Below are 19899 nucleotides of genomic sequence, written 5' to 3' on the forward strand. Positions count from 1 at the left end.
CTCTGGGTCGTCCCAGTGCACCAGCCCCAGGCATCCAGTATCATGCATTGAACCTGGACTGGTGACTCATTTCATATATGATATTATACAAGTTTCAATGCCATTCTCCCAAATCATCCCACCCTTTCCCTCTCCCGCAGAGTCCAAAAGACTGTTCTATACATCTGTGTCTCTTTTGCTGTCTCACATACAGGGTTATCGTTACCATATTTCTAAATTCCATATATATGCGTTAGTATACTGTATTGGTGTTTTTCTTTCTGGCTTACTTCACTCTGTATAATAGGCTCCAGTTTCATCCACCTCATTAGAACTGATTCAAATGTATTCTTTTTAATGGCTGAGTAATACTCCATTGTGTATATGTACCACTGTTTTCTTATCCATTCATCTGCTGATGGACATCTAGGTTGCTTCCATGTCCTGGCTATTGTAAACAGTGCTGCGATGAACATTGGGGTACACTTGTCTCTTTCAATTCTGGTTTCCTCAGTGTGTATGCCCAGCAGTGGGATTGCTGGATCATAAGGCAGTTCTATTTCCAGTTTTTTAAGGAATCTCCACACTGTTCTCCATAGTGGCTGTACTAGTTTGCATTCCCACCAGCAGTGTAAGAGGGTTCCCTTTTCTCCACACCCTCTCCAGCATTTATTGCTTGTAGACTTTTGGATCGCAGCCATTCTGACTGGTGTGAAATGGTACCTCATAGTGGTTTTGATTTGCATTTCTCTGATAATGAGTGATGTTGAGCATCTTTTCATGTGTTTGTTAGCCATCTGTATGTCTTCTTTGGAGAAATGTCTATTTAGTTCTTTGGCCCATTTTTTGATTGGGTCATTTAGTCATTTATTTTTCTGGAATTGAGCTGCAGGAGTTGCTTGTATATTTTTGAGATTAGTTGTTTGTCAGTTGCTCCATTTGCCATTATTTTCTCCCATTCTGAAGGCTGTCTTTTTAAATTTATATTAAATTTAGGGCAGTTTTAGCTGCACAGCAAAATTTAGGGGCAAATAGAAAGGTTTCTCATACACCATATTTCCCCATACATGTATAACCTCTGCCATTGCCAGTATCCCCCACCAGAGTAGTACACTGTTACAATTGAACCTGCATTAACACATCATAGTCCATAGTTTACATTGTGGTTCATTCTTTGCTAAGTTGCTAAGTTGCCTCAGTCATGTCCGACTCTGTGCGGCCTCAGAGACGGAAGCCCACCAGGCTCCCCCGACCCTGGGATTCTCCAGGCAAGAACACTGGAGTGGGTTGCCATTTCCTTCTCCAATGCATGAAAGGGAAAAGTGAAAGGGAAGTCACTCAGTCGTGTCTGACTCTTCGCGACCCCATGGACTACAGCCTACCAGGCTCCTCCATCCATGGGATTTTCCAGGCAAGAGTACTGGAGTGGGGTGCCATTGCCTTCTCCGGGTTCATTCTTGGTGGTGTGCATTCTGTGGATTTGGAAAAATGTATAGTGACAAGTTTGAGCATTCTTTGGCATTGCCTTTCTTTGGGATTGGAATGAAAACTGACTTGATGGACGTGAGTCTGAGTGAACTCCGGGAGTTGGTGATGGACAGACAGGGAGGCCTGGCGTGCTGCGATTCATGGGGTCGCAAAGAGTCGGACACGACTGAGCGACTGAACTGAACTGAACTGATAGAGACAAGTATCCATCACTAATGGTATCATGCAAATAGTTGTTCAGTGCCCTAAAAAAATGATTTTTAAAAATTTACATTTAGTTTCTTCAGACTGTATCCAGAGTCCACACATTGCATTTGATTGATGTGTTGGTTGGATCTTCTAAACTCTGTAGGTTTTGGGGGAAGGGGGAACTAAAGATTTTGACTACCTGTAGACTTTAATACCTGGAGAAGGCAATGGCAGCCCACTCTAGTACCCCTGATTGGAAAATCCCATGGACGGAGGAGCCTGGTAGGCTGCAGTCCATGGAGTCGCTAAAAGTTGGGCAGGACTGAGTGACTTCACTTTCCCTTTTCACTTTCATGCATTGCAGAAGGAAATGGCAACCCACTCCAGTGTTCTTGCCTGGAGAATCCAAGGGATGGCGGAGCCTGGTGGGCTGCCATCTCTGGGGTCGCACAGAGTCGGACACGACTGAAGTGACTTAGTAGCAGAATTTAATACATGGTATGATATCTAGGGAACCACTAAAGAAAGAGAGGATGTAACTTCCAAATCAGTAGATGAAATAGATAGAATGTTAGAAGAAAAAAAAATCAATCTGAAAGAAGACAAGAAAGAACAGAAACTGAACAGAGAACAGTGGAAAGCATACAATAAGATGCTAGATTTAAACCTAGGTAGATGGCACCCCATTCCAGTACTCTTGCCTGGAAAATCCCATGGACGGAGGAGCCTGGTAGGCTGCAGTCCATGTCGGACACGACTGAGCGACTTCACTTTGACTTTTCACTTTCATGCATTGGAGAAGGAAATGGCAACCCACTCCAGTGTTCTTGCCTGGAGAATCCCAGGGATGGGGGAGCTTGGTGGGCTGCTATCTCTGGGGTTGCACAGAGTCGGACGCGACTGAAGCGACTTAGCAGCAGCAGCAGATAGTACTTAAAGGTAGAAATGTCCAAATGTTTACACAGGTATCATCCTAGCACAAGGCACTATCAGCCTAAAATATTTTCATAACTAGTATTCCTGTCTCAGTTCTTCCCACCTTCTATGTATTTCCCATGTGACATGAGTTGTTGTTCAGTCACTCAGTCATGTCTCTTTGTGACCCCATAGACTGCAACACGCTAGGCTTCCCTGTCCTTCACTATCTCTTGGAGTTTGCTCAAACTCATGTGCATTGAGTTGATGATGCCATCCAACCATCTCCTGCTCTGTTGACCCCCTTTCCTCCTGCCCTCAGTCTTTCCCAGCCATCAGTGTCTTTTCCAGTGAGTTGGGTCTTTGCATCAGTCAGGTGGCCAAAGCATTGGAGCTTCAGCATCAATCCTTCCAATGAATATCCAGGCTTGATTTCCATTAGGATTGACTGGTTTCATCTCCTTGCTCTCCAAGGGTCTCTTAGGAGTCTTCTCCAGCACCACAGTTCGAAATCTTTGACGCTCAGCCTTCTTTATGGTCCAACTCTCACATCTGTACATGTGTAGTTTTTTAAAAAACTAATTCAATCACATCACAACCCTTAAGTTTAAAACATTCTAATACCTTCCTAGTAAACCGAATACAATCCAGACTCCTTAATAGTGCCTATAAGGCCCTACATGAAGTGGCCCATTCATACCTTTGTGATTGCATATCCTACTCTTCTACTTTTATCTCAGGGCTTGTATATTGGGTTGGCTAAAAAGTTCATTTTGCTTTCATGTAACATCTTATAGAAAAACTTGAGTGAACTTTTTGGCCAACCCAGTGCTTGGCCTCTCTCTGGATCACCAGGAACAGTCAGAATTCTTAGCTTTAAGCACCAGAAACCGCCTCTGGTGAATTTTATAGGAAAGGAATACATCACAGAAAGAAACTCCTATCGTTACTGTGATTGGACTCTGCTGACGCTCTTGTCATAATGGATTCTATGTACTTCCTGCTTTTTTAATGGCACTGTCACCTAAGTTAAATTCCAGCTTAGATACTTCTCTTTTGGAGAGGAGATCATATGACTGTATCCCAGTTGCAAGGAAAGCTGGGAAAGCAGTTAACTAGCTTCAGTAATGGGTGGAGATTTCTTCTTTCAAGACTGATGAGGAGAATTCCCTAGATGTTGAGCAGTTTAAAGATTGTTATATCCATCATGGTGCTTTTCTCTGGGATCCTTCCTTGTTTTGCCTCTTCCTTAATTTGTGTCTCTACTTGCATGTCACCTCCTCAAGGAGGCCTGTCCTTAGACTTTTCTTAAATGGCAATTCTCTGTCCCTAATCCAGTACTTTCCATTGTCTTCAGTTCAGTTCAGTTCAATTCAGTCGCTGAGTCGTGTCCGATTTTTTGCGACCCCATGAATCGCAGCACGCCAGGCCTCCCTGTCCATCACCAACTCCCAGAGTTCACTCAGACTCACGTCCATCAAGTCGGTGATGCCATCCAGCTATCTTATCCTCTGTCGTCCCCTTCTCCTCCTGCCCCCAATCCCTCCCAGCATCACAGTCTTTTCCAATGAGTCAACTCTTCGCATGTACTGGAGTTTCAGCTTCAGCATCATTCCTTCCAAAGAGCACCCAGGACCAATCTCCTTTAGAATGGACTGATTGGATCTCCTTGCAGTCCAAGGGACTCTCAAGAGTCTTCTCCAACACCACAGTTCAAAGTATCAGTTCTTCGGCACTCAGCTTTCTTCACAGTCCAACTCTCACATCCATACATGACTACTGGAAAAACCATAGCCTTGACTAGATGGACCTTTGTTGTCAAAGTAATGTCTCTGCTTTTGAATATGCCATCTAGGTTGGTCATAACTTTCCTTCCAAGGAGTAAGCGTCTTTTAATTTCATGGCTGCAATCACCATCTGCAGTGATTTTGGAGCCCCAAAAATAAAGTCTGACACTGTTTCCACTCTTTCCCCATCTATTTCCCATGAAGTGATGGGACCAGATGCCATGATCTTACTTTTCTGAATGTTGAGCTTTAAGCCAACTTTTTCACTGTCCTCTTTCACTTTCATCAAGAGGCTTTTTTAGTTCCTCTTCACTTTCTGCCATAAGGGTGGTGTCATCTGCATATCTGAGGTTGACATATTGATATTTCTCCTGGCAATCTTGATTCCAGCTTGTGCTTCTTCCAGCCCAGCGTTTCTCATGATGTACTCTGCATAGAAGTTAAATAAGCAGGGTGACAATACACAGCCTTGATGTACTCCTTTTCCTATTTGGAACCAGTGTATTGTTCCATGTCCAGTTCTAACTGTTGCTTCCTGACCTGCATACAGGTTTCTCAAGAGGCAGATCAGGTGGTCTGGTATTCCCATCTCTTGAAGAATTTTCCACAGTTTATTGTGATCCACAGAGTCAAAGGCTTTGGCATAGTCAATAAAGCAGAAATAGATACTTTTCTGGAACTCTCTTGCTTTTTTGATGGTCCAGCAGATGTTGGCAATTTGATCTCTGGTTCCTCTGCCTTTTCTAAAACCAGTTTGAACATCAGGAAGTTCACGGTTCACATATTGCTGAAGCCAGGCTTGGAGGGTTTAGAGCATTACTTTACTAGTGTGTGAGATGAGTGCAATTGTGCGGTAGTTTGAACATTCTTGGCATTGCCTTTCTTTGGGATTGGAATGAAAACTGACCTTTTCCAGTCCTGTGGCCACTGCTGAGTTTTCCAAATTTGCTGGCATATTGAGTGCAGCACTTTCACAGCATCATCTTTCAGGATTTGGAATAGCTCAACTGGAATTCCATCACCTCCACTAGCTTTGTTCGTACTGATGCTTTCTAAGGCCCACTTGACTTCACATTCCAGGTTGTCTGGCTCTAGGTGAGTGATCACACCATCGTGATTATCTTGGTCATGAAGATCATTTTTGTACAGTTCTTCTGTGTATTCTTGCCACCTCTTCTTAATATCTTCTGCTTTTGTTAGGTCCCTACCATTTCTGTCCTTTATCAAGCCCATCTTTGCATAAATGTTCCCTTGGTATCTCTAATTTTCTTGAAGAGATCTCTAGTCTTTCCCATTCTGTTGTTTTCCTCTATTTCTTTGCATTGATCTCTGAGGAAGGCTTTCTTATATCTCCTTGCTATTCTTTGGAATTCTGCATTCAGATGCTTATATCTTTCCTTTTCTCCTTTGCTTTTCTCTTCTCTTCCTTTCACAGCTATTTGTAAGGCTCCCCAGACAGCCATTTAGCTTTTTTGCATTTCTTTTCCATGGGGATGGTCTTGACCCCTGTCTCCTGTATAATGTCTCTATTTTCTTATCCTGCCTTATATTTTCTTCTTAGCAGTCATCACTACTACTTTAACTGATTGGTTGATTGATTAACTGCCAGGCTCTCCCTTTACTACAAAAGCTCTGTGGGTTAGGGACTTGTCTGTTTTTGTTTGCCTTTCTGTTGGAAGATAGTGTATGCTAAGTAAACGTTTGTTTAATGAACGAAGAGGAAGTGTACAGATTATGGCATAAATTGCTGATAAAAATGGAAAGGTAGAATTGTTGAGGAGTTAGCTCATTTAAGAAAAAGCTTATTGGGGAAGAGGAATGTTAGAAATGGGTTGGTTGAATATACAATGGATTAATGACAATCTCTTTAACAAGTGGTGCTGGGAAAACTGGTCAACCACTTGTAAAAGAATGAAACTAGACCACTTTCTAACACCATACACAAAAATAAACTCAAAATGGATTAAAGATCTAAACGTAAGACCAGAAACTATAAAACTCCTAGAGGAGAACATAGGCAAAACACTCTCCGACATACATCACAGCAGGATCCTCTATGACCCACCTCCCAGAATATTGGAAATAAAGGCAAAAATAAACAAATGGGACCTAATTAAACTTAAAAGCTTCTGCACAACAAAGGAAATGATAAGCAAGATGAAAAGACAGCCTTCAGAATGGGAGAAAATAATAGCTAATGAAGCAACTGACAAACAACTAAACTCAAAAATATACAAGCAACTCCTACAGCTCAATTCCAGAAAAATAAATGACCCAATCAAAAAATGGGCCAAAGAACTAAATAGACATTTCTCCAAAGAAGACATACAGATGGCTAACAAACATATGAAAAGATGCTCAACATCACTCATTATCAGAGAAATGCAAATCAAAACCAGTATGAGATACCATTTCACACCAGTCAGAATGGCTGCGATCCAAAAGTCTACAAGCAATAAATGCTGGAGAGGGTGTGGAGAAAAGGGAACCCTCTTACACTGCTGGTGGGAATGCAAACTAGCACAGCCACTATGGAGAACAGTGTGGAGATTCCTTAAAAAACTGGAAATAGAACTGCCTTATGACCCAGCAATCCCACTGCTGGGCATATACACTGAGGAAACCAGAATTGAAAGAGACACGTGTACCCCAATGTTCATCGCAGCACTGTTTACAATAGCCAGGACATGGAAGCAACCTAGATGTCCATCAGCAGATGAATGGATAAGAAAGCAGTGGTACATATACACAATGGAGTATTACTCAGCCATTAAAAAGAATACATTTGAATCAGTTCTAATGAGGTGGATGAAACTGGAGTCTATTATCCAGAGTGAAGTAAGCCAGAAAGAAAAACACCAATACAGTATACTAACGCATATATATGGAATTTAGAAAGATGGTAACAATAACGCTGTATACGAGACAGCAAAAGAGACACTGATATATAGAACAGTCTTTTGGACTCTGTGGGAGAGGGAGAGGGAGAGGGTGGGATGATTTGGGAGAATGGCACTGAAACATGTATAATATCATATATGAAACGAGTCGCCAGTCCAGGTTTGATGCACGATACTGGATGCTTGGGGCTGGTGCACTGGGACGACCCAGGGGGACGGTATGGGGAGGGAGGAGGGTTCAGGATGGGGAACACATGTATATCTGTGGCGGATTCATTTTGATATATGGCAAAACCAATACAATATTGTAAAGTTAAAAAATAAAAATTAAATTAAAAAAAAGAAATGGGTTGGTTGAAATCTGGGATTTGGAGAAAAGGGTCATGACCAGTGCAAATGGGAAATATGAGGTCTGGAATAAGGTGGGCTTGTATGGAATGAGGAAGAACTATTAGATTCTGATGACTGTTGGAGGTTATTAAATGGAAGGTTAGAAAACTGGATGAAATGAATGTATGAGGTTGAAGTAGTTGATACACGAACTTAAACTGTAGGTTGAAATTTCGACTTGATTGCTACAGAGTAAAAGTTTACTCATTTTTTTAAATTAAAAATAAAATAGTATTTTCACATAGCTGAGTACTGTGCTGCTGTAAAACAATTTGATTTATACCTTTTTTTTTTCCAGATTCCACATACAAGTGATATCACATGATACTTGTCTTTTTCTGTCTGACTTACTTCACTGTGTATAATCTCTGGGTGCACCCATGTTGTTGCATATGGCATTATTTCATTCCTTTTTTATGACTGAGGAATCTATTATGTGTGTATTGTTGCACATCATGGTTTTCTCTGGATGTATGCCTAGGAATTATTGATATTTTTACTTTGACAGCATTTGATATATATTGTAGGGTAAAATCCATAAGTTTTATGCTTATGTGTGTGCTTGCTCAGTCACTTCAGTTGTGTCTGACTTGTGACTCCATGGACTATAACCTGCCAGGTTACTCTGTCCATGGATTATCCTGGCAAGAATATTGTAGTGGGTTGCCATTTCCTTCTCCAGGGGATCTTCCTGACCCAGGGACTGAGCCTGCAGTTCCTGTTATTGGCAGGCAGATTCTTCACTGTTGAGCCACCTGGGAAGCCCTTTATGTTTATATATTAGGAGGCAATAGAGATACTAGCGTACAGTTCAAAGAAACGAAGCAAAAAAACCTGACAGTGATAAGTTGAATTATAAATGCCAGTATGAATTTATGATTTAAAATATTTATTTCTTAATTCTACCTAAATATATATTTCTTTCTTAGCTCTGCCCATGGGAAAGACCTAGAAAAAGTGTGTCCCTTTGGTAAAAATGAGTACTGCTCTTGCTCCAGTTTTGGTCTTTAAATACTTCTACCTAGGATCCAAAGCTCCTCAAGAAATGACTGATTCCAGGATTGTGGCGGAAACATGCACAGTGCAACTGGAACATGTTTTGCCAGAAGTGGGAAAACTTTCACAGACACGAAAGCCAACCCGAAGAAGCCCTTGGCCACAACTGAGACAGATTGAAATGAAAAAGAATAAGGAGAGTAATGTATAGAAACAAAAAAACACCCCAGAATAAATGGAAATGGTGTTTATACCTGTTCTTGACTCTGAGAATCAGTAAACATTTGAACTGCCTTTTTAGTAGAAACTATATTATAGTTAATGAGGAATGCCAGATAGTAAATATAGAAAGAATTATAGAATTGGAAATCACAATTTGTTACAACCTGTTATGGAGTAATTGACTTGGGCCAGGATCATTAATGGATTATAAAAGTGTTAGTCAAAAGGTTCATTGGTAATTGAATATTCACATGGAGCCAAAGCAAATCCACAGAGTTCTGGTTGGTCTTGAAGTAATATGATAAAACTTGACACATACACAATATCGTTATGCTTTCTGTTGATGGATATTTAGTTTGCTTCCATGTCCTAGCTGTTGTAAATAATGCTGCAGTGAACATGGGGATGCATCAATTTACTTAGAATAAAACTAATTTTGGAGAAGGAAATGGCAACCCACACCAGTATTCTTGCCTGGAAAATCCCATGGACAGAGGAGTCTGGCGGGCTACAGTCCTTGGGATCGCCAAGAGTTGGACACGACTTAGCAACTAAACCACCACCAAAACTAATTTAGAGGTGTAACAACCAGATGTAGTGTTTGTCAGCTTTAAAGTACATTTGTTTTTAGAAGGGAGCAGGAGGAAGCAAGATGGCCAACTTTTAATTTAGAATGTGGGTGATGGGCACATGGGTAGGTGTGTGTGTGTACACACACACACACACATATATATATATATATATATATATATACATATAGTTTTCTATATTTGAAAATTTTTGTAATAAAAACTTTTAAAATATTTTTCTGTTGATACTTAAATCGCTTGTAGTTTCTTTTCTTTTTTCTATTACAAAAAGTATTTCTATACACGTTATCATACATGTTGCTCTCTTTGTACACATGCTGTAAAATATACAAGGAAATAGGCTAGCTTCCTAGCAGTGGAATCCCTGCATCAGTGGGTAGGTGCTTCTTCAGCTCGACTAGATACTGATGAATTGTTCTTCAAAATGATTGTACTGATGAGAAAGAGGTCATGAAATGTACGTCTTTTCTACTAGATGATGAGTTCTTTGAGGGTAGAGACTCACATACATTTGTGTGTTTAGTCGCTAAGTTGTATCGGACTCTTTGCAACCCCATGGACTGTAGCCTGCTAGACTCCTTTGTCCATGGCATTTTCCAGGCAAGAATCCTGGAATGTGTTGCCATTTGCTAACTCCAGGGGATCTTCCCAACCCAGGGATGGAACCCGAGTGTCTTGTGTCTTCTGTATTGGCGGAAGCCCCCTAGAGACTCACGTATAGAAATATTTAAATTGAATGAAATTGTATTTTAGGGAGATTGCCTGGCAGCAGGATGGAGAAACCAGAGTTAGGTCAGCTAAGAGGCTATTGTGATGTTTAAAGTATGAAGCTGTGAGTGTATAGGAGTAGAGGTAGTGGAGGGGAAGGAAGGAAATAGAAATCTTGGAAAGAAAAGATCGAAGTGTATGCATTCTATTGTTGGATGTTGATGCTTCACTCTTGTGCCTTACAACAGCCAGCAGTTGGTTGGTTCCACTTTATAGTAAACAGGTATGTTATGCTTTCCTGGTTAATTCAAAACTGTGTACTGGTCCAGGTCTAATAGAGTTTTACCCTTATCTCCATTCTATGCTTATACTCATTTTCAAGCCTCAGTCTCTTTCTGGGATAAATACATGTGATTTAAAAGAGACTAGTAGTTGAATGAGGTAAAGGGACAGTGAGTTGCAAAGATGAAGTAGAGTCCAAAGTAGAATCTATGGATGTTTCATCCCCAAATCAGTTTGTGAAGTCTTACAAGGACTAAGGCTATATCTTCCTATAGTTTTTAGAAGGAAAGTCTATCTAGTCTCATAATGGAAAATTCATCGCATGCAGTTTTTCTAAAAGAATGCCATATATATAAAAAAACATATACATGTTTATATATATATTTTTCCAGTTTTATTAAGATATAATTGATATACTGCATTATATAAATTTTAAGGTGTACAGCATAATGATTTGACTTATATACATCATGAAGTGATTACCACAGTAAATTTTAGTGAATGTCCACCATCTCATATAGATACAAAATTTTGTGGTGAGAACTCTTAGGATTTATTCCCTTCACAACTTTTATATATAACATACAGAAGTGTTGGAGAAGGAAATGGCAACCCACTTCAATATTCTTGCCTGCAGAATCCCATGGACAGAGGAGCCTGGTGGCTACAGTCTTATCGGATTGCAAGAGTTGGACACGACTGAGTGACTAAGCACACATGCAGCAGTGTTTTTTAATTATATTAATCATGTTGCACATTACACCCCAGTACTTACTTACAACTTCTTATAACTGGAAGTTTGTACCTTTTGATTATTTTCATCCAACCCCTTCTCCTCACCCCATACCTCCGGTTACAACAAATCTGTTTCCTTGAGTTTGTTTTGAGGTGTAATTGACCTGCAACACTACAGTAGAATGTGGTGTATAGATGCCCAAAGGTGAGGAAAAGAGCTATTAATATATTCTGTATTTTTTAGTTCTCTATTTGAATAGAAAACTGTTACACCTTTAAAGGTCGGAGCCTTGAGAATGGGCTATCCTGTATATTTTTCCTTTTTTTTGCTACATTGTAAGGCATGTGGGACCTTAGTTCCCTGACCAGGGATCGAACCCATGCCACTTGCAGTGGAAGTGCAATCCTAACCTGGACTGCAGGGGCGTCCCTGCAGGCAATATTCTTAACCTGTAGCAAAAGCAATAGAATACAGAGGTGAAGGTAAAAGAAACAGATCCAATGTGGAGTCAGATTTGTTTTCCTCTATTACGGTATCTTGTATTTACGAGTGTGGGTGGGAAAGGGGCTGGGCAAAATCTGTATTTAAGCTCTGTGGGGGTTGTGTGGGATTTTACTATACTATTGTGTCTATTTTTATATATGCTCAAAATTATCCAAAAAAGTAAAAAAATACAAAGACTACAATATTCCTTTATGATATATATTAATTTAACTATTTGTGGTAAGGCATTTCAGTGTTTTCCAATTTTAAATAACACTACTAAATATACATTGATATTTCACATAGTTTTCTTGTGATTTCTTTGAGTGGAATTACCAGGTCAAAGTGTGAAAATTTTAAAAGCTTTAGATATACACATAGTGTTAAATTTCTTGATGAAAAACTAGAAGAATTTTATTGGGTTTATAATTGTACTCATTGAGCATGGGGGTGATATAGCACATTTTATTCTAAAATTTTGAATGAGACAAAGTTTATTATTAAGTATATTATAGTAGGCTTACATTTTCTAAGTGTTTTAATTCATTTTCTTTTTTGAGTGTTAATAACAGTTCACATGGAACTAATACTTCAGTTTTATAGAGAGTTTTCATGTCCAGTAAATGCTGTAATTCTCACAATAGCTTTTTGAACTATGAATTCAGTTCAGTTCAGTCACTCAGTGGTTTCTGCCTCTTTGTGACCCCATGGATTGCAGCACGCCAGGCTTCCCTGTCCATCATCAACTCCTGGAGCTTGCTCAAACTCAATGTCCATCAAGTCGGTGATGCCATCCAACCATCTCATCCTCTGTCATCCCCTTCTCCTCCTGCCTTCAATCTTTCCCAGCATCAGGGTCTTTTCTTTTTTTGTGTACATGCTTTATTTGTTAAAATGCCATTAGATTATTCCTCAGGATAAGAGCAAAGGTCATCCCCTGCAGAAACTTAGGATCTATGTACAGCATTTTACAGAATAGAAGACAACACTTAAGCTGAAGCCTGCATGCTGACCAGAGAAGGGTGTCATGAGCGGACTCAGCAAAGAAAGGAAGTCAGGCAGAGAAGGGAACGTGCCATCTGAATCAAACTTCGGCCACCATCAGGGCAAGTCTTGTGGTGGTCACAGATTGGAGGCTGTTTTTGAAAGGATCGAGTACCACACAGGGGTTCTATGTGTCTTCACAGCTAGACCCAGGCTGAGGTGCCATTAGGTCAATGTCACTCAAATTTCTGGCCAGCCACACTCTTGCAGCAAAGAGTCCCAAATTGAGAATCGAGTTCCTCTGGAAGTCATTCCTGTCGATGCCAAAGCGGTAGACGCCCTGAAGCCAGTCTCCCAATGTTGTCTGGAATTTGTGGAGCTTCATTTGCTGAGGCCGCAGCAGTCACGCCAGCCCCACTGAAAGCCATAGTAGCACCTCCGCTCTCCGTAAGAACTCTCAGTTAAGTTCAGTCGCTCAGTCGTGTCCAACTCTTTGCGACCCCATGGACTACATAGCACGCCAGGTTTCTCTGTCCATCACTAACTCCTGGAGCTTACTCAAACTCATGTCGGTTGAGTCAGTGATACCATCCAACCATCTCATCTTCTGTCGTCCCCTTCTCCTCCTGCCTTCAATCTTTCCCAGCATCAGGTCTTTTCAAATGAGTCAGTTCTTCCCATCAGGTGGCCAAAGTATTGGAGTTTCAGCTTCAGCATCAGTCCTTCCAATGAATAGGCAGGACTGATTTCCTTTAGGATGGACTGGTTTGATCTCCTTGCAGTCCAAGGGACTCTTAAGAGTCTTCTCCACATCACAGTTCAAAAGCATCAATTCTTCAGCACTCAGCTTTCTTTATGGTCCAACTCTCACATCCATACATGACTACTGGAAAAACCATAGCTTTGACTAGATGGACCTTTGTTGGCAAAGTAATGTCTCAGGTTTTTACTATGCTGTCTAGGTTGTTCATAGCTTTTCCTTCAAGTAGCAAGCATCTTTTAATTTCATGGCTGCAGTCACCATCTGCAGTGATTTTGGAGGCCAGGAAAATTGTTTGTCACAGTTTCCATTGTTTCTCCATCTGTTTGCCATGAAGTGATAGGACCGGATGCTATGATTTTTGTTTTTGAATGTTGAGTTTTATGCCAGCTTTGTCACTCTGTTCTTTCACTTTCATCAAGAGGCTCTCTAGTTCTGTTTGCTTTCTGCCATAAGGGTGGTGTCATCTGCATATCTGAGGTTATTGATATTTCTCCTGGCAATCTTGATTCCAGCTTGTGCTTCATCCACCTTGGCATTTCACATGATGTACCCTGCATATAAGTTAAATAAGCAGGGTGACAATATACAGCCTTGACGTACTCCTTTCCCAATTTGGAGCCAGTCTCTTGTTCCATGTCTGGTTCTAACTGTTATTTCTTGACCTGTATACAGGTTTCTCAGGTGGCAGGTAAGGTGGTCTGACATTCCTGTCTCTTGAAGAATATTCCAGTTTGTTGTGATACTCACAGTCAAAGGCTTTAGTGTAGTCAAAGAAGCAGAAATAGATGTTTTTCTAAAATTCTCTTGCTTTTTCTATGATCAAATGGATGTTGGCAATTTGATCTCTGGTTCCTGTGCCTTTTCTAAATCCAGCTTGAACATCTGGAAGTTCTTGGTTCACGTACTGTTGAAGTCTAGCTTGGAGAATTTTGAGCATTACTTTGCTAGCGTGTAAGATGAATGCAATTGTGTGGTAGTTTGAATATTCTTTGACATTGCTTTTCTTTGGGTTTGGAATGAAAACTGACCTTTTCCAGTCCTGTGGCTACTGTTAAACTATGAATTACAGAAATTCAAAACAAATTACTGGTAGTAAGTTCTGTTACCACTAGATGGCCCTCTCAGCAGGTACTTTTGAGCAAAAGTAGCTAGTTCAGTAAGTTCACTTTCACTTTTCACTTTCATGCATTGGAGAAAGAAATGGCAACCCACTCCAGTGTTCTTGCCTGGAGAGTCCCAGGGACGGGGGTGCCTGGTGGGCTGCTGTCTCTGGGGTCGCACAGAGTCGGACACGACTGAAGTGACTTAGCACTCACTATAGATCTTATTAACATACATTTTAATTGGATTTTAAAAATGGTTTATATCAGATTATGATAAGCTGTTTTAGAAATAGTAGAGAAATTCAAGAGGGAATTTTTTGCAGTGGATTTTGTTTTGTTTTCTTCTCAAGAAGAAGAGAGTTTTAAACTAAATGGCATTCAGTACCATACACATATATATTTTCAGTAAATATTTTAAACCTTCATTAAAATTTATTGAATTGAATTAGGCTTCTCCATTTGCTTGTGGGAAAGATATTTGCCACTTTGCCAAAGCAAAAAAGCAGTCTTTTCTGCTAAGTCTTTAAGTGGTTTTATATAAATCTAACTCTTTATCTCTGAGGATTTAATATATAGATAATGAAGTAAGTAAACTGATGGCTTGATGTGGAGCTATGGTCCCCTTGGTCAATTTTGTTGTCGTAACAAAATTGAGCTCCTCTAAGGGTCGGAATTATTCTACTGTGGTGTTCATGGTTCCTGTCTGGTGAGAAGTATGAGTGAAATTGCTATATTTTAGTATTTTTATCATCTTAACTTTTACTATCTTGACAAGAAAATTAGAGCATCTTTGACTTTGGTCTTACTTGATCTCACATGTATGTTCTTCTGTTGATTTTTCAATCTTATATATTCATTAGTTTTGCTTTTATAATAAATATTTTATTTTGCCTACTCTCCTAGCTTGAAATGAAAGCTATAGTTAATATTATCTGTACAACTTAAAAATCTTTGTATCTCCCTAATTTCAATATAAAGGGAAGTAGAAGGAAAGCAATTTATAATAATATGTGTATTTCAATATGTAAGTACTGGAGCAGATTACACTAGATGAAGCAGAAGGTAGTGAAATGCTTGTACCTGTACATAGAATCACTATGAATGTAATAACTGTGAAAGCTGCTTACAATATAGTATTATATTGGCGATTCAGGTACCCAAGTGGTATTGGCATTGGTGACATCATTTTCCAAAATGGTGAAAAACTCTTAAAGTTCTGAATGAAAGATGAATTGTTGCATTCTAGAAAATTTGGGATACATTAATACTGTGGGAAAATACATTTTGTTTACTTATTATTTATTTCTAGTTTTAGATATATTCAGTGGGACCTTTGAAAGTCAGCCAACATGTGACAGTTCTTTGCCATACTGGATTGTTCCCTGCATTGCTGGACCTCTAGTATCCCTGACACTTGCCCTTTAAATGAAGGTTAAGTATTCATCCCATCCTTCCTCCCAAGTAATCCCTAAAATGCCTCCATATAGCCAAAGGGTCCATCAGGCAGTATGTGTGCTGAATGAATGCAAATTGATTTATTACTATGTAAGAAGGGGACGACAGAGGATGAGATGGCTGGATGGGATCACTGACTCGATGGACATGAGTTTGAGTGAACTTGGGGAGTTGGTGATGGACAGGGAGGCCTGGCGTGCTTACGATTCATGGGGTTGCAAAGAGTCAGACACGACTGAGTGACTGAACTGAACTGAAGACATATTTTAAAATGCATATTTGGGGGAAAGACTTATTTCATTGTAAAAGCAGGTTAATATGAAATTTTGGTCATCCATTACTATCTTTGTTAGTATGGCCAGTTTAGATTTTGCTCTGCCTCTGTAGAACAGGGGTCTTTCTTTTTTACCTTATCCACTCCAGTACTCTTGCCTGGAAAATCCCATGGATGGAGGAGCCTGGTAGGCTGCAGTCCATGGGTTTGCGAAGAGTCGGACATGACTGAGCGACTTCACTTTCCCTTTTCACTTTCATTCATTGGAGAAGGAAATGGCGACCCACTCCAGTGTTCTTGCCTGGAGAATCCCAGGGACGGCGGAGCCTGGTGGGCTGCCGTCTATGGGGTTGCACAGAGTCGGACACGACTGAAGTGACTTAGCAGCAGCAGCAGCCTTTAGTGTAGGACATTATTATTGTAGCTTCTTTGCCTAGTGAATATGATGTTAATTCACATCCAGCTGGTACATATTCCCTAGGAAAAATTCTTCATTGAAGAACAATAACCTCTTTTGATTTTAGTACTTTTAGTGAGATAATGGAACATTTTGGGTTCCGGTGACTACAGCAAGGTATGAATAAGAGAATGGGAGGAAAAAGAAAAGAATATCAGAAATTCAAGAGTGAAAATGTTGTGTCACAAAAAGGCATATGAAACCCCCCCACATAAAATCCACAAGAGCATATGGTTGTTTTTCTCATTTTTCACATAGGTTATATTATGAATTATTTGTATTCATACAAATTGAACAGCTATAAGAAATTCTTTCCTGTCTAGTGACAAATGCCTGTTTTGGACATAAACATCTCACCTAGTCACCCAGTATTAACATCTATTCCTGGTTACTCTTTCTGTTTGGTATTTCTATGTTATGAAATCTACTAAAAAATAGAATAATTTAAGCACAAACGTGTTCTTTTGGGGACATTTTTTAATCAGCCCTTTTAGATTTCCTAACACCTATGTGTGATGCATTCTGCTCCTTTCTGGTATAAATAGCCTCTCTGAGCTCTGTCGACATCCTTCTCACACACATACGCCTTTCCCCTCTTCCTAGATAATACTTGTTCATAGCAGACTGGGATACACTAATCAAGCTGACACTCCTCTCTTATAATTTATTTCCCCTCAACTCAAACAGTATTCACTTTTTGAGACAAATTCATGTGCCAGTCATGTTTCTTGTGTAAATTTAAGGTGTTGTCTATCTTCCCTTCCACACAACCTTCAAATTCTACCTGTTGCCTTTCCTGTGGCTACATATAACATTATTGAATAGTCTTTCTGGATTTGGGAACTTTCTTCTCCCTTGGATTTGAGCATTTCTGATACTTTAAAATCTTTCTTGCGCTACATATTCCTGTTATGCTCTTTCCCCAACAGATATTTCAGTATTTCTTATTCAAGACAATACACACACCCACCCACTCCCTAGACTGTGACGTTAGTTTTTTTCAGATACCTTGTGTATCTTGTATTCAGGATTTCAGTTACAGGGCATACTTACTTTATAGATGCTTAGTGAGACACATACTCTATTGATAATACCGTTAGACTCTCTTTTCCTTATTGTCATTACATGTAAATTGTGCCTTTTCTGAAAGAACATACATGCAAATCCCTGTACAAGGATTGAAAATACTTATTTTCAAATTCTGAGCACATTTACTGTTACAAAAGAAAATTATGATAGATTTATTTTAAATTTTTACCAGTTAAAGAGGGTAATGTATTTACTTTATTTATGTTTATATTTGCGAGATAATTTTATTGCTGCAACTCCTCCAGTGAAAACAGTTTGTTGCTAGTATTAATTCTAGACAAGCTTTCTCTACCTCTTACCTCTTCTATTTTGTTTTTTTTTTACTAGCTATGTTCAGAGAATTCAAACTAATTTTATTACCCTATGTAAAAATTTAATAAGAAAGAAAAATCTGCTTCCAAAGTTCAAATAAAAATTACTTTTGTGTGATCTGTAGTTTCAGATTAACTATATCACAACCTTTTAAAGAGATAATTGAGAAATGACTTATTAATAAAGATAGAAGGGGAAAGAAGTCATGTCATAATATATAAATGGAGATGTTAAATTCATCTGTGTTTTGTTTAGATGTCCCTGGTAGATTTGGGAAAGAAGCTTTTAGAAGCGGCACGAGCAGGTCAAGATGATGAAGTTCGTATTTTGATGGCTAATGGAGCTCCTTTTACTACAGACTGGGTAAAGAATGATTTTAATGTTGTGGGGTTTTTTTTCTTTCTTCCTGTTCTCACTTTTTGTTTTTCCAGTTAAAAGTTTAGTCAGTATTGTGTTTATAAATGGTGAAAAGTAATTTTTTTCTTTGCAAATTTGTTTGCAGTTTTAGACTTATAGCTAGCTTTTTTTAATACAGTTTTTTTAAAAAAATATTGGACAACCTTATCTAAATATTCTGTCCAACCATGGATTTTTCCTTAAATTATGCATTTCAGTAATGTAGGATGAATGTAAAAGGTAGCTGCTTGAGATTTAATTTAAAGGCCTTATAAATAGCATAGGTAGAATTTATAATTCAGAAAAAACAAATTTGGTGTTAATGTTATAATTGATTCTAAAAAGTAAAAATGTTTGCATTTCAATTGATACTTGTGAAACTATTACAAACATGACCCAGAAGGAAGAAAGATATGGGAAGGGGTTCTTAGTAATTATAGAAGGCAATTGTGAAGAAGATAAAAACCATAACTATTCAATTCTGCAGGTAAATCAAAAGGGATGTTCTTGGTAGTATGGAGGGTTAAGAATCTGGATTAATTCTCCCACTGGTAATGCCTAAAAATTTCAGAGTTTTGATTTTGTTGTTTTTAGCTTACTTGTTCCATGTTCTTTTTTATTTTTTATTCAGAACAAATTTTTTTATTATGGAAAATTTCAAACACATTAACCTCTGCATACCCTTCAAAAATTGTCAAATCAGATGAGTCTTGTTTTCTCTGTAGTCCCATTTACTTTCTTTATTTTGTATTATTTTAAAGTAAATTTCAGGAATCATTTTGTTTCATCCATAGATTCCAGCACCTGTCTTTAAAAGATAAAGATTTTTTGACTGAATATTAAAAAAAAAAAATTGTTAGTGCACCAATGAGTTAGACAGGGATTATCAACCTGAAAAATCAAGCGAAGGCCAGAGCCAGAGAAATTTCACACTTAGAACATTTGCTGACTCAGTACATTTATTTGCTTGTTGGTTTTCCCACCTCCCTGGCATAGGTGACTTTAGAGGAAGGCCTGAGACTGCTCACACAGAGAAGTCTTATAGAGATACTTTCCCCATAATACTGGAATCCCAGAGAGATGTACCTTCATGGTAAGGGTAAACCAGAAATACCCTTCCTTCCTCCTGCCTGCCCTTGCCCCTGTTGTTGGATACTGCAAGACAAATCAACCGGCCTGATCTAAGTACCAAACGGAGAGAGGAAAATTTTTGTTGATGTGAATTTGGAGTCAAACATTTGTGGCCTTAACTCATAAATACTTATATATTCTGCAAAACCGTGAAGTGAAAAATGAATTTAAAGTGATCTTTGGACTAGAAGTTTCCCCAGGTCTCTGACATGAGCAAATGAATATCCTTTTTGGAGGGACCTACTTCATCCCAGTCTTTATATCCACAAA

The 19899-nt window shown here is 39.1% G+C and overlaps 1 protein-coding gene across 8 annotated transcripts in view; it reads left to right on the forward strand.

Annotated features, from left to right (window-relative positions):
• Positions 1–19899, forward strand: part of GABPB1 (GA binding protein transcription factor subunit beta 1) — a 67537-nt gene that overhangs the window by 17968 nt on the left and 29670 nt on the right. For 6 of the 8 annotated variants that reach the window (XM_055537991.1, XM_055537987.1, XM_055537988.1 and 3 more), the window contains exon 2: positions 18358–18465. In XM_055537991.1, coding sequence (XP_055393966.1) covers positions 18358–18465 — 108 coding nt within the window. Of the gene's footprint in view, positions 1–15824; positions 15947–18357; positions 18466–19899 lie in introns of all 8 variants that reach the window. The other 2 variants (XM_055537989.1, XM_055537990.1) reach the window with 1 other exon arrangement.

Source organism: Bubalus kerabau, chromosome 10 (assembly GCF_029407905.1).
Source record: "Bubalus kerabau isolate K-KA32 ecotype Philippines breed swamp buffalo chromosome 10, PCC_UOA_SB_1v2, whole genome shotgun sequence".
Taxonomy (NCBI): Eukaryota; Metazoa; Chordata; class Mammalia; order Artiodactyla; family Bovidae; genus Bubalus; species Bubalus kerabau.